General features: G+C 36.2%; 1 protein-coding gene across 6 annotated transcripts in view; it reads right to left on the bottom strand.

Annotated features, from left to right (window-relative positions):
• Nucleotides 1–5,306: 5,306 nt before the first annotated feature.
• Nucleotides 5,307–25,677, bottom strand: part of Tsp97E (Tetraspanin 97E) — a 340,699-nt gene continuing 320,328 nt past the window's right edge. For 3 of the 6 annotated variants that reach the window (XM_090370671.1, XM_090370670.1, XM_090370672.1), the window contains exon 6: nucleotides 22,576–22,806. In XM_090370671.1, the coding sequence (XP_090226797.1) occupies nucleotides 22,732–22,806 (75 nt within the window). In that variant the 3' untranslated portion in view covers nucleotides 22,576–22,731. Of the gene's footprint in view, nucleotides 5,619–8,635; nucleotides 8,934–22,575; nucleotides 22,807–23,070; nucleotides 23,181–25,677 lie in introns of those variants that run through there. The other 3 variants (XM_090370674.1, XM_090370675.1, XM_090370673.1) reach the window with 3 other exon arrangements.

Here is a 25,677-nt window from a genome sequence, read left to right as displayed (position 1 = left end):
CATATGGGGAAACAGCAACCCCAGAGCAACGTATCAACTCTGTAATACTACACTGAAAGTGGTAGAGAATGAAAAGGACCTGGGGGTTTCTGTAGTCCCAATAACAGTTTTACTAGATCTTTATCATATTAAGTTTTTAGGTTTAGGTATACTGGATTATAAGTATATTTTTAATTTCTGAAATCCAAATTATTTGCTGTTAACAGTAAACTGGGATTGGGACCCAAAGCCCAATGGGTATGCATCAGTATAATACGCATTTACCTGTAACCATTGCGAACTGTGGTCGGTACAAAAAGCCTTCAGTCAGCTCAACATTCCGATTTTATAGATGGTTGTGCGTGACCTCTGGTCTAATTTAGCATATTTGTCAGTAAACGTAATTGTACTTTAATTAATTAATCGATCTACTTATTGTATGCTGGTATTAAGAATTACATATGTAAAAGATGTTAAGATTGGGGGTAAATGCATATGGGGACTTATTTAATAACATTTATTAAATTTTTTAACACTTATTGAATTTTTTTTTTTTTTTTTTTTTTTATTCTATGTTATCTGCTGGGCAAGGACCGGTATAACCTTTCTACAGCATAACAGCCAACTTATGCCCAGCGGGATAACTATATACATATTTACATCCTCCCACTGTTGTGATATCCTTATGGTGCCAAGGAATTTATTCTGATTGTCATCTGTAGGCTGAGCAAAGTGTGATGCGTATTTGTATTATAATATCCGGTTTAATTTTCTATGGAATAGTCAAGGTCAGCAGTCTGTTAACTATATTATTGTTGTTATCTTTTTAGGGCTTTGAATTTGGACATCCAGGTTACAGTGCGATCAGATAATGAGCCTTGTCTGAGCACAATAAATGGGGGGGGGGGTCTAATAAGGGCCGAAATAGTTGCTCTGTGAGCCTATTTGGATTGATGCCTGCATGATGTCGGTTTATATTGGCTTGGATGGCTGCGTTTATATGGAATCTGATAAAATTAATCGGAATTTTATTCTTCATTAAATTGTCTTTTAGTTTTATTAATGTCTCCAGTATATATTCCAGGTTATTACAAATTCGTATTACTCTGTTGGTTTGGTTTCTAATACCATTTCCATGCATTTGCTTTGCTAGGCCTGATGTAGCCGAGTGGTCAGGAGCAAGAATGAATAGCACGCATTCCTTGAGTGACCGGGGTTCAAGCCCGTGACTACTAAATACGATAAATATTTGTATTGACGATTTATTGTAAACTCTACTGACTTTGTTGTCGTGCCGGAGTATAAACAGAAAATTTATTATTTATTTATTTATTTTTAAATTTGTGTCCCAATTTGTTAGTTTAATGGTTAAAGTGGTCTCTTTTGTCAAAGTGTCTTGTGCAGACTTTATTTTCTTTAATTATAACCTACTTTCCAGGTAGATGGCTTGTAGGATTAGTGCGTTCGATGGTCAGATCTGGGGGATATATTTCCAATGCCAAGTCATTGAATTGGTCATAATCGACAGCCAAAACATCGTCTATATATCTGTAGAATATTATATTATCTTTTATTGTGCTTTCATAGTAGTGCAAGTATAGGTTGGCAATGGAACAAGAGCTACTCACTCCCATTACCACTCCTCTACTTTGCATATAGATGCTATCGCCCATTAGTATATAATTGTTAATTACACAATGTTATAAGGTCTAGCCAGTATCGTTTACTACAGTCTAGTATTTCCTAATATTCTACATAAGTCAGTTAGTACTTTTTTTTAATTATCGTGTGATATGGGTGAATAGGTTTTTGAAATCGTAAGTGTACGCTTTATGGATATTATTATTTTTGAGGTATTCTATATAGTTTCAGTTGCCTGAAATGAATTTTGCGTTTGTGAGTTGGGTGGTTATTAATCTTAGTTTGTTCTCCAGTTTTTTACTGGGGTTTTTAAGGTAGCTGTTTCTACATGTAGTGATGAACCTGCTGCCTACTGGGTTTTTATGGAATTTTGGGATCCAATAGACAAATGGAAATTTGGCATTATCTATTTTTAGTTTAACGTTTTTGTGCATAGCTATAAGTTTTTTTGTAATAGTACTGGGGTGGCTCTGGTAATTTTATACATATCACTGTTGTTTGTTGTTAAATTCCTTTTTGAGTGTGTCTGTAAAATTTTTTGCAAATTATACTGAAACTGTTATTGGCTCTGTCTGTGCTGGTAATAACAAATTTATTTTGCTAGTCTTTAATATTTTTATTTATTGCTTTTAGGTTGTAATGTTTGTAATTATACTGATATTGTATGATGTCTCTAAATCTTGCTATTATGTGTTCTCAAGTGGTGTTAATCCAGATTTGGAAAGCTTCCTTGGGCATATTGTATTTATAAGCTAATCTGTATGCAAACTGTAGTAAGTCCAGTGTGTGTGTGTTATGGGGGTTTAACGGTGCATAAGCTGCTGTGGCTATAATGCGCCTATGTAGTAAGTCTAATCTGATCGAACCATGTATGCTTTTAAGGTTGGTATGGGTGTTAGGTCTGAATTTCATACCTTTACCCATAATTTCTTTTAATGCACGATCTTCAACTATATTAAGGTCGCCTGTAAGAATGTTTTGTGATGTGGATCAACAAATGCTTTGTATTTGGTTTCTTTGCAGTAACAGGGGTGTTCAGTATTATTCAGGTTTGCTATAGTGTTTTTATAGTTGCATACGGCCAGTCCAATGGGTCTTGTATAACTATACCTAATTTATATTTTGATTTTGTCAATAGGTAGGCATTTTGTGGTTTCATAAATAATATCTTTAAGGTTAACATGGCTGAATATGCAGTTTTGATATTTTATCATGCAGAATTCTTTTGTTTTTTTTTTTTTCAGGACTGGTGTATCTGATTTTAAATCTAATTACGTCTTCTATGGTGTGTTTTAGGTGAAGGCTTTTGAGGGAGTATTGTTGGCAGATCTAATTTAGGGCTTTTAGTTTGCTGTGCTTTAGAGCAAAAAGTGTGTTGTGGATGGTTTTAATGTTAATAGGATCCTTGTCCTATTCAGTGAGGAGTGTTTCAAATTTGGTAATCTTTTGTGGCCTGTTACTATTGTCTACTTGTTTAACTTTATTGTTTCTAAGTGCTTTGCCATATAAGTTTTTAGCTAGCTATTGTCTTGTGATAATTCTTTTAGCAATTTAAATTTAAATTCAACATAGGCTAACCGACCTCTGCTAGCATACCAGTTGCTAAGCACACAGTCCGGCCTTAATGACTGAAATGCATCCCGTCCTAAATAAAAACCATAAATCAAATAAAATTTATGCACAATATATGTATATAAATAATGTATTAATAACAGGTGGTTGTAGTGAATAGTAACGGCTTGAAAAGAATGATAATTAAAAAATTGGGATGCTTTATGGACAAGAGTCACTGCTAGTAATAGCAGAAATACCCAACGACCATAATGGATATAAATAAGTGGATTAGAGTGCGAATGGAAAATTCTGACCACATCAGATGTAGTAACAACAGAAAAAATTAAATAAGTACCTTAAAATAAAATTAAATTAAATAAAAATAATACATATAGTTTGTTTGTTTGTTATTTGGTTTTTAGGAGCATTAGCAACTAAGGCCATATTGCTCCGGGATATGCGGTGGTCATTCCCTGACCATTCCGCATCCTCCGTATTTGGTGGTGACGGGCTTGAACCCCGGTCTAATCAAGAAGCGTGTGCTATGCACTGCTGCTCCTTCCCACCTGGCTACGGAGGCACCAATACATATAGTACTTAATGCTATAAATCCAATGATTTTAACTATGTCAGCAGCCAAAACCAAAGGAAATACAGCAAGAAGTTTCTGATAAGAAATATTTCATAGCCGACCCAACAGAGACCAAAACGGAAAGGAATAAAAACCAGATTAAAATAAAAATAAAAGTAAAAATTAAGATACAATTAGATAAAATAAAATTAAAATAGCAAGCAACACAAGAGGAATTTAAACAAAAGTAATGTGAAATGAAGACGAAAGGATACAGACAATGGAGGACAACTTACTGTGGTTAAAGCAGGAGCCAGTGATATGGGCTGAGGGGAGTAAATGTCAGCCTGGCAGTATCGGTGAACTAAAGAAGTTAGCAAATTAGTTCCCAGTGTATTTATTACATGATATATAACATTTATTCATGTTATTAATATGCAGAGAACTAATTTGCTAACTTCTTTGTAGCATTAAGTACTATATATACAGGCAGTTCCCACTTTATGAGTTTTTTTTTTTTCAAGTATCAACAAAATCGAAAATATGAACATTAATTGCAATCCTGCATTTAAAACCACACTTGTAACTATACAATACAGTGCACCCCACTTCAGACACCATCATATCATGAAAATATTGTAATGTGAACCCAATAACACGTTTTTTGGTAATTAGTTCCACGACCTCGAAAATTGAAATTTTTGCCATATAACTCTTTGAAAGGTCGGTTTTATAGTAAAAATTGTATTATTAGTTACTAATTCAAATCATTACACTTTCAAGCACAATCAATGCACTACACTTTCATTGTTATCATATGTTCTGTTATAAGAATCAATTTTGAACACCTTTATGATATTTTTCTAAAACACATTTCTGGAGGTCACAACCATAAAACAATAAAAACAATTTACACTTTCCGGTTTATTAAGCTTTTCTGTTAGTGTTCTTGTTAGTTTCAATTACAAATGGGTAGTAAACTTGATGTTATTGCATTTGCAAAAATACCGATAGCTGGAATTGTGTGGGATTTTACGTTATTATGGTGAAATGTGTTTTTCCCCTTTAGTGAAATCTTCAATCGTATAAAAAACATAAATAAATTTTCAGAATATTCTCTTCATTCCTTTTTTTTTAAAGCTTTGTAAACTTGTTACTCCACGCAAATCATCTTAGTTGCAATTTGTGCGTTCCGTTAAAAAACAGATGCTTATGTATGCTATTGAAATTTATAAAGAAAAGAGATGATTATCTTGGAAACAAACGCCTCTTGAAGCATTTCTGAAGAAGACTACTCCTTGTGCAACAAACCGGCGAGTACCAAGCCAATATTGAATGATCAACGAGTGTGCATTTAGTCAACGATGATGATGAAGAATAAACATTCTTTAACATTTGAAAGTCATAAATAATTTCTTTATTATTATAATTTGCTTGATTTTACAGGCTACGTTTTCATTTCTTTGGATAAATCTATCATTGTTTAAGCATAAACTAATTAGCTAACTAATTTCATTGTTGAGAATGTAACCCCTATTTTTAACATTATAACATTATGGGAAATAAATTTCCGCTTTACGAATTTTCGCTTTAGGAGCGTGGACTAGGAACGAATTAACTCATAAAGTCGGGAACTACCTGTATTATTTGATTTAATTTTACTTTTATTTTACAGGTACCTATTTAATTTTCTCCATTGTTAGTAACACAACTGATGTGGTCAGAATTTCTCCATTTATACTCAAGTGACGAGGCCAGAAAATCCCACCCACCACAACCTGGGACCAGCAAAAAATAAATAAAAAAGTGCCACAAGCATGTATTTGCCTCAAATGTTTCTGTAAGAGAAGTCAGCCATGTCAACAGTCCTTCCCTAAGAATAAAAAATATATATAACAGCAGAATCAAATAAAATTAAATTAATCAATAAAGTAAAATTAAATTTTAAAAAGAAATAAATAAAATAAAAATAAAACTTATACCAGCAGCAGTCAAATTGGTGGTACCAACAACAATGCTGCATAAGACTGATCTAAACCTCACATGCATAACAATAATTTTGTCATGGCCAAAAAAAAAAAAGGGTTCATAAACAAGTGAAAATAGTCAGTCCAAAAAGTCTACGGATCTTTTCAAATGAATCCATTCTGAACAAGTAAAGCTGGAAGTGCCTACTCTGATTTCAGCAAACTGGAAAATCCTCAAATGGAGACCGACAGAATGGAACACAGGATGGTTGCAGAGCAGGAGGGTTGTGATTAATGGTTGTTCTTCAGATTGGGTTAAGAAGTGATATTCCCCAAGGATCAGTACTTGGACCACTGCTGTTTTTGATTTTCCTAAATGACACCAGGATACAGTGCATGATGTCAATATTTGAAGACGATGTCAATAATCATCACAAAGCAGAGCTTCTTCAGGACAACTTACACAGATTTCAACGATGGTCAGAAAAGTGGCAGCTACGTTTTAATGCAGCAAAATGCAAGTCTTGTATTTGGAGAAATAGCAAACCCAAAATAACTTATACACATGGTGTGGTTGAGCAAAAAACAGCACAGGAAGAAAGGGATTTGGAAGTTACGATACAGTCAGACATACAGTAAGAGCAAAGAAGCCCATGGTGTGCCATAAACGTAAGAGATAGGGAAGTCATAATATCACTGTATCAATTGTAAGAACACACTTGGAATACTGCATTCAAGTATGGGGATCCCACCTAAAAAAAAAAAAAGACATTAGGCTTCTCAAATTGGTCCAAAGATGGGATGCCTGCATGATGAGATCAGCAAAACAGCATCCACATGAAGGACTGAATATATGGGCTATGGAGCTTGGAAATTAAGCACCTTAGGCAACTTGGCTGAGGTGTATAAAGCTCAGTGGTGAAAGTAAAATGAATGGGGGTGGAATTTTCACTGCTTAGATGATTCCAGAACAAGGGGCCATATATTCAACTTAGGGCGAAGAGGTTTAGACTGAATTGGAAGAAGTTTTCTTTTAGACATCAGGTTATTAATAACTGGAATGAGTTACCTCAATGGATAGTTGAGGAACATCTTGGGGGAACAAAGGTCAGCTGAATAGACACCTATGTAAGGAGGGTGCCAAATCAGTAGTTTATTTTATTTTATTATTTATCTATTATTATTATTTTTTTTTAATTAATTATTTTTATGACTGATACTAGAGTCCTAGCCCAGGTAGGAGATCCAGATGTAGCTGTACTGTCGAATTAAATGGATGTCCAAAGAACGAACAGGATACCAGTAAAGTGTTGATGCAAGGTAGCATCATCGTTATATAAAAGAAAATCTGAATGAGATAATATTAGGGTAGAGGTTAAGGAGAATTTTACATCATCTAGTAAAAGCTGAATTGTTGAAGGTCTGAAAAGCAGAGAAGACCTCACGATTTTGAATTAATTTATGTTTGTTTCCAGAAACAAGTCGGTTGCTAATGACTTGAAGTTGCAGGCAAAGGTAATAAATCAAATACTTCAGAGATGACAGAGCCATAGCCTGTTAATAAATATGTGGCACGAAGACCATTTTTGATATTTTTAGTAGTTAGCAAATGTAGCATTAGGAATAAATAATTTATAACAGCTCCCTTAGTGGAGTTTGTCCATCTGTTAGCAAAATTTGTGCGAGTTCAGTCCAGCATCTTTTGGATTTGACATTAATATCAATATTGTTACATTCCATTAAGTTCCCATTTTCAGACGACCATTCCCTGGACCGAAGTCCATCCATGGTTAATGTCATGAAAATGGTAATTTTTGCTAGTCTAATTTAAAATATTTTATTATTCAAAATAATATAACACAAATTAATTAAACTTTAAATCGGCCACTTGACCTCCCATAAGAAAGATTAATCTTGATTAATCCATAATATGCAATGATGTCTCTGGACTACCTGACAAAGTCCACTGTCCACCAGCCCCAACTGATTTAGCCTCAAGGCGAGTCCATGTCCAGTCAATAGAAACATCGAGTTCAATCCAAACTGTAGCCATGGTTTCTTCTTCATATCCACAATTTCTACACTCGGAAAGAACTCATAGGTCTGTCGTCCTTTATCGGACATATCCCAATTTTCCTGCCATTTAATTAAAATTTCTTTCATAATCCTTTTCTTTTCCAATTTTACATCTAATTTTGAATAAGTCCTTGTATTATCAGGACAAGATGTTATACCTAAATATGTTCTATTTATATTTCTTTTTGTTAGGAACAGCAGACCCGCCAGCAAAACCATTGACTGAACAGGGACCCTGCCCGAGACCACCTGCAAGGCCTCTGAGGAGACAGTTCGACACGCTCGAGTTATTCCTAATAATGCGAATCTTTGAGCTTGGATCAAATGTTTCTGAATGATTACGATTGGTATCCTGTGCACCCAAGCCCCAGAGGCGTACATTATGATTGGAAGGAACAAACATTCATATAATAGATTTATGGCTCTACCCTTTATCCCCCATTCAGTACGCACCAACCTCCGGAGCTTAGCATACAATATCCGAATTTTTTCTTTTAAATACTTAACATGTTCGGTAAAATACAACCGTTCTTCTATTTTGAGTCCAAGATATTTAGTTACTCTCACGTAACGAACTGCATCACCCAGAAGCCTCACAGTAGGAGCTCGATTCATACTCAGTTTTCCTTTTAATAACATTTGGACAGTCTTTTCATTAGATATTATCAACTTATGTTTTTTGGACCAGTCTGCTAACTTACTTAAAGCCTCATCAGCCTTACTTTCAACTTGTGATCTGGCATCAATATTGTTACAGATGGAAATTCCTACAATGCTGTAAGCAAGGGCTTATTAAAGATTATAATACATACTGCTGTAAATAAGATGGAGAACTTGAAGAGCTGTAGAAGAAACAGTACAGCAATTTCTTGACATTAAAAGGAGAAAATTTCTTTGTCATTTGCAAAAATAACTGTAAAACTAAATAAACTTTTTAAAATTAAGATGAGAATGTACTGTTTTCTTTGTTGCAATGAGGAACAAGACTGGTGGCAAAGGTGACAATAGGAACATAAATGGTTCTCTGGAGTAGTAGAGCGAGGGTTCTTAAGTTCAAACCTTGAGTTCTTAATATCAAAAGCTGGGCTTGAGTTAATCCCCGATAACTCCAAGAAGCTAACTCTAAGTTAGCTTTGTGGAACTAGCTGTAAGTAGAGAGAGAGAGAGAGATTGTATCACAGAGATATTTTTACAACAGGCGATCTATTCAGAATTAAATTCTTAGCAAAGATTATTATCTTAGTACTCACGTCTGAGATCCTAAGATAATAAGCGCGTTGCTTAGAATTTAATAGATAATCAACAGTACTTCAAACTTTAAGCTGTACAATTAATCAATCTAATCAGAATTATAATTTTTGATTTATTTGTAGAAACTTTGGGCTTATTAATAGATATCCAAGAAAGGTCGCTCTGGGAAGATTAGGAGGTCATTTTATATTCTCTCTCTATAAATTTCATAAATATGAATAGAAAGGTCATCTGCATAAGCTATAAGCTTTCTTTTTTGTAGCAGATGCGTTATATGTGGCATTCTCAAAAAAAAAAAAAAAAAAAAAAAAAAAAGGAAGGGAACATCTTGGGCTGACAAAGCAGAAAAACTGAAATCAGAAAAGTTGGTTTTAACTGAATTGACAAATTTCAGCCTTTCATATTTTTTAATGAGAATTGTTTTGTCATTTGGTGGGTGCATTAAGGTAAATAGTAAGAATAAATTCAAAGCTAATCACTTAGTAGTCATTAAATATTCAATCAATAATGGTCATCTAATTAGGATTATCTAAAGAAATTCATTCATCAAGGCAATGATCCAAATGAGGGGCCTAAGAATGAAACTATGAGGGCAACCATAGGTAACAGGTCTAGAGATGGATTGATATTTGGTGGTAACTGTAACATTTCCATTAGAAAAATAGTGGCAGTAATATGAAAGATGGTGAATGTAGTTATTATTGAGGACTGACTGATACGGTTCAACAAGGATATCTTAGAAGCTCTTTCCTAGAGTAAATCCATAGTGTCTGTTAGAGATGATCTTGAAAAAAAAGAGTAAAGCATCTTTGGGCTAGAAGACTTTTGAGAAGTTTACTTAAATGAGCAAGCAGAACAGTAGGCTTGAAAGATTTAGGTTTACCTTGGGGATGATACACGGACTAATAGATTAACAGTAACCGCTGGCAGAGGTAAAAGTGATTCTTGCACTACTTCTATTGAAATGCAATTGGGCAGCAGCCTGGAAAGCAAGGCAATGGGAATTTCCAGGACTGCTGGGAGTCATAGTGGAACAAGTAAATACATGGGCTGTGTTAGGGTAACTAAGAGTACAAACAGGTGCATGTACACCAATGCTAGGAGTATAGTTAATAAATTCGACGAGCTTGAAGTGCTAGTCAAGACATCAAAGGCAGATATTGTTTGGATATCAGAGACATAAGTGCAGAATGGGAATTTGAGCAGTACTATGTGTACAGAAAGGATAGACAGGACAGGAGGGGGGGGGTTATGCTGTTAGTTAAGAAACACAAAATCTAAGGAGGTGCATCTAATTGATGTTGGTGGACAATGCAATGAGTGTGTTTGGTGTGACATAAGCACTGGGAAAGGAAAAATGAGAGAAGGTGTGTGTGTTATAGGCCCAATGAATCTGTATAATGAGCAATTGTGCAAACAAATAGAGTGGGCCAGTAAACAGTGTGTCTTATAATGGGGGATTTTAATTTCCCAGATATTGATTTGAATTTGTGAGTTGGTCACTCTCACACCAGCAAGGCTTTTATGGATTTATTGGATGATTGTTTTCTACAGGAGCATGTTCGGGAGACAACAAGAGGGAGTAATTCTCTTGATCTGATTATCAGTAGTGATTATTCATGCATCAAGAATCTGCAGATAAAGGAACCACTAGGTGGCAGTGATCACAGTGTACTGAAGTGGGATTTACTCAAAGAGGTAACTACCATCAAGGTAGTCACCTCTAAATGGAAGGTTTTTGCTTTTGTAAAGGTGACTACGGTGGTCTGAGACAGTATTTAAATTCTATACGGTGGAACCAACTGATGATGTTACCAACAGCAAATTCAAAATTCAAAGAATTAATCTTGGAAGCCACTAGGCTTTTCATACCAACAAAGAAATATTGTTCAAGATTTAGGCCTAAATGGATTTCAGATGAACTAATTAGACATGTGACAGAGAAGAAAAAGCATGGGATACATATAAATTAACATGTGACACAGAAGCCCATGATAGATATAAGCTGGTCTGTAATCAAGTTACAAAGGAGGTTAGGCAGGCGAAGGAAATTACAAGAAATCTTTGGCAAAGGATGCAAAGAATAACAGCAGAGTTCTTTACTTATGTAAACTCTAGAAAGAAGGGGATGAATCAGATTGGTCCACTTGATATCAATGGTTCAACTGTTGATGATCCTGATCAGGTAGATAACAAACTGAATGAATATTTTGCATCGACATTCACACATGAGGAGTTATTCAGGGAGGGGGAATGCCAGAGGTGTATAACAGCAACACGTCTGGCAGTAAGCTAAATAATCTTGTAATAACTGAGAGTAAAGTGGAGGAGAAATTGTTGAAGATACACACAAGAAAGGCACCTGGGATGACTGGAATCAATCCTGTTATATTAAAGGAGGCAGCAAAGGAAGTAAGCAAACCCTTAGCCATAATTATGAGAGCTTCCGTGGACTCAGGGGAGGTACCCATGGACTGGAATTGTGGAAATGTGACCCCAATCCACAAAGGAGGATCAAAGGGGGACACAGGTTAAAAAAGGGAGACAGACCTGGTTAGTTTAACCAGGAGGCACTGGTTACAGAAGCATTGCAGGATCATCTAGACAAGACTTCAGTTATCGCATGGACACAGCATGGGTTTGTTGAGGGGAAGTCGATGGACAGGGCAGTGTCGAGTCAGTTTGGTGTGACATAAGCATAGGGAAATCAAAATTGAGAGTAGGAGTGTGCTATAGGCCTAATGACTCTGATGAGTATAATAATATATTGTACAGGGAAATAGAGTGGGCCAGTAAATCAGAGAGTCTTATAATGGGGGATTTTAATTTCCCAGATATTGACTGGAATTTGTGGGTTGGTCACTCGCACACTAGCAAGGCTTTTGTGGATTTATTGAATGATTGTTTTCTACATCAGCATGTTCGTGAGGCAACAAGAGGGAGCAATACTCTTGATCTGATTATCAGTAGTGATTCTTCATGCATTAAGAACCTGCAGATAAATGAACCACTAGGTGGCAGTGATCACAGTGTGTTGAAGTGGGATTTACTCAAGGAGGTAACTACCATCAGAGGTAAAGGGAAGGGTTTTTGTTTTCGTAAAGGCGACTATGATGGTCTGAGACAGTATTTAAATTCTATACAGTGGGACCAACTGATGATGTTACCAACAGCAAACTCAAAATGGGAAGCATTCAAGGAACTAATCTTGGTGGCTACCAGGCTTTACATACCAACTAAGAAATATTGTTCAAGGTTTAGGCCTAAATGGTTGTCAGATGGACTAATGAGACATGTGGCAGAGAAGAAAAATGCATGGGATACATACAAATTAATGGGTGGCATGGAAGCCTATGATAGATATAAGTTGGTCTGTAACCAAGTCACAAAGGAGATTAGGCAGGCAAAGGCAGACTACGAAAAATCCTTGGCAAAGGATGCAAAGAAAAACAGAAAGGAGTTCTTTACATACTTGAACTCGAGAAGGAAAGGGATGAATCAGATTGGTCCACTGGATATTGATGGTTCAACAGTTGAGGATCCTGCTTAGGTGGCTAACAATCTAAACGAGTATTTTGCATCTACATTCACGCATGAGGAGTTATTCAGGAAGGAGAATGATGTAGGTAAAGTAAACATTGGCAGTGAGCTGGATGATTTTGTAATAACTGAGAGGAAAGTGGAGGAGAGATTGTTGAGGATAAACATAAAAAAGGCACCTGGGGTGGATGGGATCTATCCAGTTATATTAAAGGAGGCAGCAAAGGAAGTATGCAAACCCCTAGCCATAATTATGAGAGCTTCTTTGGACTCAGGGGAGGTACCCATAGACTGGAGATGTGCAAATGTAAGCCCAATTCACAAAGGAGGATCAAAGGCTGACACAAGTAATTATAGACCTGTTAGTTTAACTTCTGTTCCAGGTAAATTAATGGAGGCACTGGTTAAAGAAGCACTGCAGGATCATCTAGACAAGAATTCAGTTATAGCTCAGACGCAGCATGGTTTTGTTAAGGGCAGGTCTTGCCTGACCAATTTATTGGATACTATGATGTAGTCACAAAAGAACTGGATGCAGGGAATAACTTTGATATTATATATTTGGATCTTAGAAAGGCTTTTGATACTGTTGCACATGGAAGACTGCTGCACAAATTAGAGCAGCGTGGCATTGGAGGCAAATTGCTGCTGTGGATAAGGGGATGGTTGAGTGGCAGAAGACAGAGAGTGGTAATCAATGGACACTGCTCAACGTGGACTAATGTTATTAGTGGAGTTCCTCAAGGTTCAGTGTTGGGTCCATTGTTGTTTTCGGTGTTTATGAATGATATTGATGATGGGATATCAAGTTTAATGTCTAAGTTTGCAGACGATACAAAGGTTGGCAGGGTCGTTAAAGACACTACTGACACTATGCTGCTGCAACAGGATCTGGAAAGGTTGAACAGATGGGCTGAGAGGTGGCAAATGAAGTTTAACATTGACAAATGTAAAGTACTACATATGGGAAACAGTAACCCCAGAGCAACGTATCAACTCTGCGGTACTACACTGACAGTGGTGGAGAATGAAAAGGACCTGGGGGTAATTGTGCAGGAAGATATGAAGTTCTCTGAGCAGTGCAGACGAGCTGCAAGAGTAGCTCATGGTGTCTTGTCAATGATATACAGGAATTTTTCTAGCAGGGATAAGGAGGTGATTATTCCCTTGTATAAGGCAATGGTTAGGCCACATCTTGAGTACTGTATACAGGTCTGGAGGCCTCATTTCAAGAAGGATGTAGAGCTGCTGGAACGGGTACAGAGAAGGGCAACAAGATTAGTAAATGGAACAAAGGGTTGCTCTTACGAAGAAAGGCTTAAGTTTTGCAAATTACAGAGTCTGGAGACTAGGCACCGGCGAGGTGATCTGATAGAGGTGTATAAGGCTTTGAATGGTTTGAGCATGCTCAATGCCAATGGGATTCTTCATCTTTCTCAGAATAATCACCTCAGAGGGCATAAATTCAAATTGAGGAAGGACGGATGTCGGATAGATGTGCGGAAATTTGCCTTTGGCCAGCAGGTGGTTGGTTGGTGGAACCGACTTCCATCACTTGTTGTTGAAGTTGATAGCCTAAACAAATTTAAAGCTCAACTGGACAGGTATTTCGAACGAACGGAGGGGTGAAATGGGAGAGGGTTTTTTTTTTTTTTTTTTTTTTTTGGCTGATGCTGAATAAGCTTGCTTTCTTGCATCATATGCCTCTACTAATGCTAATGCTAATGCTAAGTCTTGTCTGACTAATTTGATTGGATACTATGATGTAGTCACAAAGAAACTGGATGCAAAGAATAACTTTGATATCATATATTTGGATCATAGAAAAGCCTTTGATACTGTTGCACAAACTGGAGCAGTATGGCATTGGAGGCAAATTGCTGCTATGGATAAAGGGATGGTTGAGTGGAGAAGACAGAGTGGTAATCAATGGACATTGCTTTTCGTGGACTAATGTTATTAGTGAAGTCCCTCAGGGTTCAGTGTTGGGTCCAATGTTGTTTTCTGTATTTATAAATGATACTGATGATGGTATATCAGCAAGTTTTTTTTTTTGTTTAATTCCTATTTGAAATAATTTCACTCTTATATTGAGCAACCAAGCCAAAGAATGCATTTATGTTCAAAGCTTTCATTTTTATGAATTTTCAATATTTTGAAAAATTTTGGAAAAACTTTTCTACAATCTTATCTAGAAATCACTCAGATTTCTAGACAAGATCTGTACACATCTCTGTTAAAGATTACCCTGATTCTAATTTCTCTCTTGGCATAAACACATCAAAAATATTGCTTTATCTGCATCAAAAAAGCAGGGTTGTCTCTTTTTCTTTCAGCATTACTTTTCTTCTAAACAACTACTCAGTATACAAATCTCAAATCCGCCCTACCATGGAATATTGTTCCTACATCTGGGGTTGTACCCCCAAAACCTCTAAAACTTCTATACTCTATTCAAAAGAGGGCAATCACATTAATTACTGATCCATCTCTTACAAAGTCTACAGGGATGGGATACACTTATAGTGTATCACATCCCTGTACACTACCTAACACTGCCTTGATTGCTGATGCTATTGAGGCACTGTGTTAGGTGGGTCGGAAAACTATTAGCTTGAGGGGATACAAGGACTAATAGATTAACAGTCGTCGCTGGCAGGGGTGAAAGTGATTTTTGCACTGCTTCTATTGGAATCAGCAGCAGCCAGGAAAACAAGGTGCAGGGGATTCCAGATGCTGCTGGGAGTCATTGCGGAACAAGTAAATACATCGGCTGTGTTAGTGTAGCTAAGAATAGGAACAGGTGCATGTATACTTGCATGTACACCAATGCTAGGGATTTGGTACATAAATTTCATAAATTTGAGGTGTTGGTCAAAACATCAAAGGCAGATATTGTTGGAATATCAGAGATGTGGTGTCACACAGATATAAGGAATGCAGAACTGGAATTTAGGGAGTACAATGTGTACAGAAAGGATAGACAGGATAGGAAGGGAGAAGGGATTATGCTATTAATTAAGAAACACATAAAATACAAGGGTCAAGGAAGCGAAGCCAGTCGATATCACTGGACAGTGCAGTGTTGAGTCAGTTTGGTGTGACATAAGCATTGGGAGATCAAAATTTAGAGCAGGAGTGTGTTATAGGCCTAATGACTCTGATGAGTATAATAAGAAACTGTACAGGAAAATAGAGTGGGCCAGTAAATCAGAGAGTCTTATAATGGGGGAATTTAATTTCCCAGATATTGACTGGAAATTGTGGGTTGGTCACTCACACACTAGCAAGGTTTTAGCGGATTTATTGGATAATTGTTTTCTACATCAGCATGTTCGGGAGGCAACTAGAGGGAGTAATACTCTTGATTTGATTATCAGCAGTGATTCTTCATGCATTAAGATGTTTTTGTTTTATTTTTTTTTTAGGAGCATTAGCAACTAAGGCCATATTGCTCCAGGATATGCGGTGGTCATTCCCTAACCTTTCCGCATCCTCGTATTTGGTGGTGACGGGCTCGAACCCCAGTCTAATCAAGAAGCATGTGATACGCACTGCTGCTCCTTCCCACCTGGCTACGGAGGCGCCCATGCATTAAGAATCTGCAGATAAAGGAACCACTAGGTTGCAGTAATCAGTGTGCTGAAGTGGGATTTACTCAAAGAGGTAACTACAATCAAGGGTAAAGGGAAGGGTTTTTGCTTTCGTAAAGGTGACTACGGTGGTCTGAGACAGTATTTAAATTCTATACTGTGGAACCAACTGATTTTTTGAATTTACCAACAGCAAATTCAAAATGGGAAGCATTCAAAGAATTAATCTTGGAAGCTACTAGGCTTTACATACCAACTAACAAATATTGTTCAAGATTTAGGCCTAAATGGATGTCAGATGAACTAATTAGACTGTGCCAGAGAAGAAAAATGCACGGGATACATATAAATTAACATGTGACACAGAAGCCTATGATAGATATAATCTGGTCTGTAACCAAGTTACAAAGGAGGTTAGGCAGGTGAAGGCAGATTACGAGAAATCTTTGGCAAAGGATGCAAAGAAAAACAGCAAAGAGTGTCCTTTACTTATGTAACCTATTGAAGGAAGGGGATGAATCAGATTGGTCCACTTGATATCGATGGTTCAACTGTTGATGATCCTGCTCAGATAGCTAACAAACTAAATGAATATTTTGCATCAACATTCACACATGAGGAGTTATTCAGCGAGGGGAATGCCAGAGGTGTATTCAACTCTGGCAGTAAGCTAAATAATCTTGTAATAACTGAGAGTAAAGTGGAGGAGAAATTGTTGAAGATAAACACAAGAAAGGCACCTCGGGTGGATGGAATCTATCCAGATTTATTAAAGGAGTCAGCAAAGGAAGTAAGCAAACCCTTAGCCATAAATATGAGAGCTTCTTTGGACTCGGGAAGTACACGTGGACTGGAGAGGTGCAAATGTGACCCCAATCCACAAAGGGAGACACAGGTAATTACAGACCTGTTAGTTTAATTTCTGTTCCAGGAAAATTAATGGAGGCACTGGTTAAAGAAGCATTGCAGTATCATCTAGACAAGGCTTCAGTTATAGCTAGGACACAGCATCGGTTTGTTAAGGGGAAGTCTTTTCTTGACTAATTTGATTGGATACTATGATGTAGTCACAAAGGAACTGCATGCAAAGAATAACTTTGATATCATATATTTGGATCTTAGAAAAGCCTTTGATACTGTTGCACATGGAAGACTGCTGCACAAATTGGAGCAGTGTGGCATTGGAGGCAAATTGCTGCTATTGATAAAGGGATGATTCAGTGGGAGAAGACAGAGAGTGGTAATTAATTGACACTGCTGTTCGTGGACTAATGTTATTAGTGGAATCCCTCAGGGTTCAGTGTTGGGTCCATTGTTGTTTTCTGTATTTATAAATGATACTGATGATGGTATATCAGGCTTAATGTCCAAGTTTGCAGACGATACGAAGGTTGGCAAGGTTGTTAATGACAGTACACTGCTGCAACAGGATCGAAAAAAGTTGAGCAGATGGTATGAGAGGTGGCAAATGAAGTTTAACATTGACAAATGTAAAGTACTACATATGGGAAGCAGTAATTCCAGAGTAATGTATCAACTCTGTGGTACCACACTGACAGTGCTAGAGAATGAAAAGGACCTTGGGGTAATTGTGCAGGCAGATATGAAGTTTTCTGAGCAGCGCAGACGATCTGCAAGAGTAGCTCATGGTGTCTTGTCAATGATATACAGGAATTTTTCTACCAGGGATAAGGAGATGATTATCCCCTTGTATAAGGCAATGGTCAGGCCACACCTTGAGTACTGTATACAGGTCTGGAGGTATCATTTTAAGAATAATGTAGAGCTGTTGAAACGAGTATAGAGAAGGGCAACAAGATTAGTGAATGGAACAAAGGGTTGCGTGTTACGAAGAAAGGCTTAAGTTTTGGCAAATTACAGTGTCTGGAGACTAGGCACCTTCGAGGTGATCTGATTGAGGTGTATAAAGCCTTGAATGGTTTGAGCATGCTCAATGTGGACGGGATTCTTTCTCTTGCTCAGAATAATTGCCTGAGAGGGCATAAATTCAAATTGAGGAAAGACGTTTGTAGGATAGATGTGCGGAAGTTTACTTTTAGCTAGCGGGTGGTTGATTGCTGGAACAAACTTCCATCTGTCGTTGTACAAGTTGATAGGTTAAACAGATTCAAGGCAGAACTTGACAAACATTTGGAGCGAGTGGATGGGTGAAATAATGGGCTTTTTTTTTGGCTGATGCTATATAACAGGAGTGGCCAACTTAATTTGTAATGTGATCTACTTTTTTCCTTTAAAATGTGCCGCGATCAACCATCTCAAAAATTTCATTGCACAAGGTGCACAAATCGAGGGATGACTGTATATTTAAAATTCATTGTGATTGACCAAAATTAAATCTGCGATCGACTCATTGGCCACCCCTGCTATATAAGCTTGCTTTCTTGCATCATGTGCCTATGCTAATGCCAGCCATTTCATATTTTTAATGAGAATCGTATTATGTCATTTGGAGGTGTGTGTTAATATAAGTAGCAGGAATAAATTCACACCCAATTACTCAGTGGTCACATTTGAAATCAATAATGAATATCTAATTAGGAATATTTGAAGCAGGTATAGGAGAGGCAATGGTAAAAATCAATGTTAGATTCCTGTATCAAATTGGAGAAGATAGTAAGTTGATTTGGTTGGTTTAATACAATAATGTAATAGGCAAATAAAAAGTTCTCTAACAAAAAGGTCTTTCTGATCAGAAGAGGAAAACCATGAAGTATTAGCATCAATCATAATTATCAGTTGGGAAATTCCAATGGTGTCTAACTTTTTTTAAATACTTAGAAAAGGTGGAAGATCTGCAGAAAGTAGGCATAAACAAGATTAGAAAAAGGAGATTATCCATCAGTTGAAGAAGAGCGGAAAATTTATCACAAAACCCAGTAATCTTCATAATGTCCTTGTCTTTATTAAAACCCATTATGATGGAATGAGCATCATTGAGATTACACTGGATGATGCGAGAGTTATCATGGATATAATAAAGTTCCTGGATGCAGATTATATAGAGTTTTGCTCAAATGATTTGTGAAGCTCATTAGCATCAGATTTTGAGTGTTGCATCATACTAAGCTACTTTTAATGAAAATTTCTTGGAACATTTAGGTTTTGGGTGTATTAGCCATAAATTGTTTTATTACATACAAGTTCAGTTGTTCTAATGTATTTGGGAGATGGCTGGTCTTATATAGAATGATTATGAGATTTCTTTCTTTCTTCTTTTATAATTTAGGCATGAAGGACATTCCATTTTTGTATGAAAAGTCAACAAAGGTTCATCCTGTTTCAGCACAACAGCCACAGGCGAATTCCAATTTGCAAGATTTAAATGTCTTTACATCGCATTATAACATTTGGAAACGATAGTAAATCGTTTGAATTTATGCAATGTCCATCCAGAGGACAGGCAGTCAAGAGAAGAGACAACTTTGTAAATTTTTGTGGATAATGCAAGAATACAGTTTATAAGAGAATTATAGGTGGAACTAATTTTAAATCTGAAGGTAATTTTTCAATCTCCTATTAAGAAATATGAAACTTTCAGATTTTTATAATATAAATAAACCAAACATTAATCTTTAGTTAGAATAGTTCTTGTCCAAGTCACAGAATAAAATAGTAGATCTAACTTTTTTTGGAGTATCACAGGAAACAACTGTATCAAAAAGAGAAAGCAGGACAGGAGAAAATTTTGACTACCTTCCTGGGAGTTACTAAGTGACTCCTTTATTTCTTGTTAGTTGCACTGCCTTGATTTTAACTTCTCTAAATGAGTTTTTTTTTAAGGTTTTTTTTTCTTAGTTATTTCTGCTTTTATGTCATGGATGGTGTTAAAGCTCAAGTTTTCAGTGGGCCTTTAAAATAATAAAATTTTGGTTGCTAATTTGAGATTGGGCAACAAATAAAGAACCTGGAAAAAAAAAAAAAAAAAAGATGAAGAAGAAACAGCAGTGGAGGAAGCAGTTTCAGAAGAAGTAGATGGATTTAAATGGAAAGGTTTCCGTTTGATTCAGAGTGTAGGTAATTTAGAGGAAGCAGAATTTTTGAACACATCAACAAAAGAAGGAAGCAATGATATAGGAGACGTGATGAGAAGAGAGATCAACGAGGCATGTTTGTAGTTCATCAATTTTAGCAGTAACCTTCCATTTTGGGCATTAAGATTGTAATATCCTCAAGAGAACATTATCTGTATTGCATAAAAGCCATAGCATCTTTTGTAATTTTACTATTATAATGGAATGCGAAAGTTTCCAGTTCTTCAGATAACTGGTGCACAATATTCAAGGGAGAATGAAATGAAGGTAATAATTTAGAAGCAGAAACCTCAGAGTTGGAAGAAATTTCACTGAAGTCAGCCATACCAGAAAAATGTGATTACAGGATGGATAACAGAATTACTACATGAGTGTATTCCAAGGTGGATTGGAAACTTTGGCAGAAAAAGAAAATGCCCTCTCTACATCTGCTTGTGACAGAAGAAAATATCATTGTTCTTGTTGGCTTTCCCTACCTTGTATCTTGTATCTAGTTGGGAAGGGATTTATCAAAAAAATAAATAAATAAATAAATAAAATAAATAAATAATCTTTATTTCCATTAAGGGTCCATTTTTGGTTACAATGTATTACTAGTCTATTCTCATCAGGGCAGCAGGGCCATGAGCTAAAAAGTTCATGTTTATATTCTGGCATAACCACCAAGTCAGAGGTTTATGATAAATCATGAATATAATCATTAATTGTATTTAGCAGTCATGGATTTGAATCACGATCCACTCAATGAGCGTGTGCCACTGCACATTCGCTCCTGATCACTTGGGTATGTCAGGCCTAACAACTTTTATGTTTATACTTCGGGACGACCACAGTCAGGAGTTCACAAGTTAGACAGAATACAAGAAAGAGCACTGTATTTAGCAGTCATGGGCTTGAATCTCAGCTCAAAGCATGTGTACTTATGAACTCCATGGTTGATCACTCGGCTACGGCACTAAGCACACATTAAAATGTCTGTCAGATGGTTATTTTAATGTTTGTGGGATTAATACACATGGTTCAATTTGATATCTTTTTAAAGATTTATTTTATCAAAAATGCATGAGTGGTGATTCAAAAGAGTCTGAAAACACTGATTTAAATTATAACAAAATTAAACTTTTAAATAAAATTATTAGAAAACACATGATCTCAACAGTTGTAGTTTCATTTACGTCTGGTCAGTATGGGCTTGGCACACCCAGGGTCCTGAGCTGGATATCATCATTTTTCTTTCTTGATTATTCCCTTTGACACACTCTCTCTCTCTCTCTCTCTCTCTCTCTCTCTCTCAGGGTAACTCAAATTTTTTTTTTTTTTTTTTTGGCTGGTGCAGCATAAGCCTCAAGCTTCCTTGCACCATATGGCTAATAATAATAATAAATTTTTATACATAGTATAGGAAGTTAATTTTGCTACATTAGTTAAAAATTAATTTTATTTTTTTATTTACTTATTTTAATTTAACAAAATTTTAAAGGTTATTTGCATCCCACCTATAAGATAAACATAATATGTGCATAATTAAATCAACTATCTTATCAATTTCCTGTAAACTTTTCTAAATACAAAACAGAATGCTTGTGCATCACTGAATATAAACTCTCATATTTATGTATAAAATCATATACATAAATATGAGATTCTGCTTAAACATCTTTATTTCCTACTCCATTTGCACAGAATAAGAATCAGTTGGTTTGGAAATATTTTAAACATTTAAATGATAATATAAAATATTTTAATGCTTGTATTAAAAAAAAGTTATAAACACCAACTAGTCTGTGTTATTTTCTACATCTTTTGCTTTTTACAGGCAGACCAATATGTAACAATGAGACAGTAAATTATTTTTCTGCAATTTTATCAATTTAGCAACAATTAATGAGAAGTGATGGCATATAATTCAGACTACAGCAGCAATAAAATATAACTGGTTTGTCCAGATTTTTTCACTGCAAAATCTATCTCTGCACTTCACTAACATGGAATATTGGATGTATCCACTAATCAAAAGTAGATGAAGATTACCTTAAGCTTGCATTTAACAGCAAAGCTAAACAATTTAAATCTTGAATGACTTTTTCATAGCAATTATGCTGAATTAGTGCTTATTTGGATTATTAGAAGTTGTTAGATTCTTATTTTTGATCCATGATGCAACAAACTCATTTACACCATTAAATTAAGCATATAAAGATTCAATTCTAATACAATTCAATTCTATTTTGAGCTTTTACCTATGAAAACTATAATTTTTGATGTTCTAATCATGTAAACATATTTAAGTATTTGGGCTGAAACTATTACAGAGAGAATAATGAAAAAAAAAAAAAAAAAAAGGACAGTTAGTATGGTTAATTTAAATGTCAGTTTCTAAATGAATATTTCATAGTGATAGCATCTATGCTGGCAGCACTTGAAATAATGACAGTAATCCCATACAAGGGTATAACAAACACTTCTGTTAGTAGCAGACCATACCTCTTGGGTGAGTATAGTTAGTTTTACAAGAAAGCTCTAGGGTTAGCACGAGGATCTTTCTGGTTACGATACCGGACAGTCAACCAAACACCAACAAACTGAAAGAGAAAGTTCATGCAACAGATATATTTCGAAATACTGATAACTTGTTTGTGTACAATACACAAATGCATTGGCAAAACTATTAAGAATTAATATTAAAAAAAAAAAAACGTGCTTTTATCAGAAATAAGCAGCTGTTAATAAGTTAGAATAATAAGGGAAAAAACCTTAAGTGAGCCCACCTGTCAGATGAGGTAGAGATCACTGCAAATTATTTATAGGGTTGAGGCTACTTACTAGAATTTCAGATACTTTCACTAATACAACTTGTTTATAAGGCATACAGTGCACACTGCTTATTGTGATCATTTTGGGATGCAGCTTAATGGATAAGAGTAATCAGTGAAACAAGAGTGAGCTGTTCAGTGTTCTGTATTAATGCAGGGCATAAATAGAAAAAAAAAAAAAAAAAAAAAAAGTTACATGGAGGTGGACAGAAAGAAAACAATAAAATCAAGCAATATAAAATAATTAATTTGACTGTTCATTGTTTCTTCAAGAAAGCCTCAATAACACAGCTGGAAAGTCATACAGAAAGCAAATAAAGAAAATATTAAAATCAAGAATTAGAAAAGGTTTAATGATCTACTATAAAACAGTCAAACAGGCAGCAGTACAGATACAGTACTTTCTTTCAAGAGTAATGACCACAGCAACCATACAAACTGGATGAAGCAACAACAGTAAGATACGTGTTGGAATTCAAGAACAAATTGGTACGCTGCATAACCACTTCCATTGCACATGCACAAACCACAATATTATTAATATTATTATTATTAGCCATATGGTGCAAGGAAGCCTGAGGCTTATGCTGCACCAGCCAAAAAAAAATTTCTGAACTACCCTGAGTGAGAGAGAGAGAGAGAGAGAGAGTCAGAAATAAAAGGGAATCACCAAGGAAGAGAAGAATGATGATATCCACTCAGGACTTTGGGTGTGCCAAGCACTATAAGGCAAAAAAGTTAACAAAACTGAAGCTATGATTAAAATAGCCAGTTTTTTCTATGTATTAGTATATATCAGATCTCAACTTCATAAAATTTATAACATTATCCCTGATCATTCTCTCAGATATGACAAGCTGGTGCTTTCATTCACAGACGTTCTATCAGCTATGCCAAGCTAGGGCTTGCTATAGAGAGACTAAAATGCCAATATTTGGGTGACACTTGAGTCAAGGGAAAAAATTGAAGAACAGTTGTTGCAGAATGAATTTGGTTGTTCTACAACAACTAAATCCTCTGTTTGCACCTTCACAGTGGTGGGACTGTTAGTAACATTGGGTGTAAACCCAGTGTTCAAGTCCTGAAGTATGGTACCTAATATTTGGAGGTGACCACCACCCAGGTGTGAACCAATGTAAGCAGGGGCAGAGGTGCGGCATCCACACCCTGTTACCAGATGATACTAAGTAGATGACTCTGGTAAAAGTGGTGGTACTGGTGCAGTACTCCCACTACTTTGCTAATGGAGGCTTGAAGTGGTGAAATCCATGTTTGGTCTCCAGAGCAGAGCTCTGTCAAATCCATCCCCATCTCTTCCATCATTCAGTATAATTGATTCTTCAGTGGTAAGTCTCTAGGAGAAATCTAGATCAGCTAGTGTATATAAATTTTCCGCCTCTCCTCTACCAGTTAGTTTTTATGTTATTTGGTTTTTTTTAGGAGCATTAGCAACTAAGGCCATATTTGCTCCAGGGATATGTGATGTTCTTTCCCTGACCTTTCTGCATCCTTCGTATTTCGTGGTCATGGGCTCGAACCCCGGTCTAATCAAGAAGTGTGTGCTACGCTTCTTGATTAGACTGCTGCTCCTGCCCACGGAGGTGCCATACCAGTTAGTGAATAGTGTGTGTGTGTGTGTGTGTGTGTGTGCGTGTGTGTGTGTGTGGTCAGGGCATTGTCTAGGCCAGTGGTGTGTAAACTGTTGGGCACAACCCACAGAGGGGTTGCCAGATAAATTAAAGGGTGTCACAGAAATTTTAAAATAAATTTATTTTTTGTGCACATGAAAGATAAAAACTTGCTGTTAAAATTACTTTTTAAATACTGTAGAAGTAGAGACCTTACTACTCGAGCTAATAACATAAAAACTAACTGGTAGAGGAGAGGCGGCAAGATTATATACACTAGCTGATCGAGATTTCTCCTAGAGACTTAACACTGAAGAGTTACTCCCTCTGGTTGCCCCTTGAACATGTTGCTGGAGGATTGTTTTCTACAGCAACATGTTCGAGGGGCAATCAGAGGGTGCAATACTCATGATCTGATTATCAGCAGTGATTATTCATGCATTAAGAATTTGCAGATAAAGGAACCACTAGAAACAACTGATGATGTTTAAAACAGAGAATTCTAAATGGGAAGCCTACAAGGAATTAAGATTGGAAGCTACTAGGCTTTTCATACCAACTAAGAAATACTGTTCAAGAATTAGACCTAAATGGATGTCAGATGAACTAATGAGGCATGTGGCAGGGAAGAAAAATGTGTAGGATGCATATAAATTATCAGGTGACACAGAATCCTATCGCAGATATAAGCTAGTCTGTAATAAAGTCACAAATGAGGCAATCAAAGGCTGATTACGAGAAATCCTTGGCAAAGGACGCAAAGAAAAACAGCAAAGATTTCTTTACTTATATAAGTTCTAGAAGGAAGGGGACAAATCAGATCGGTCCAATTGATGTTGGTTCAACTGTTGATGGTCCTGCTCATATAGCTGACAAACTGATTGAGTATTTTGCATCTACATTCACACATTAGGAATTCTGTAAGGAAGGTAGGACAGAAGTTTACAAAAATTCTAACAAGGAGCTAAATGATTTTGTAATAACAGAGCAACGTGGAGGATAAATTGTTGAA

This window comes from Mastigoproctus giganteus, chromosome 3 (assembly GCF_048544385.1).
Source record: "Mastigoproctus giganteus isolate SK-2022 chromosome 3, ASM4854438v1, whole genome shotgun sequence".
Taxonomy (NCBI): Eukaryota; Metazoa; Arthropoda; class Arachnida; order Uropygi; family Thelyphonidae; genus Mastigoproctus; species Mastigoproctus giganteus.
Note: the sequence above shows the minus strand (reverse complement) of the source record. Positions and strands in the feature narration are given on the sequence as shown.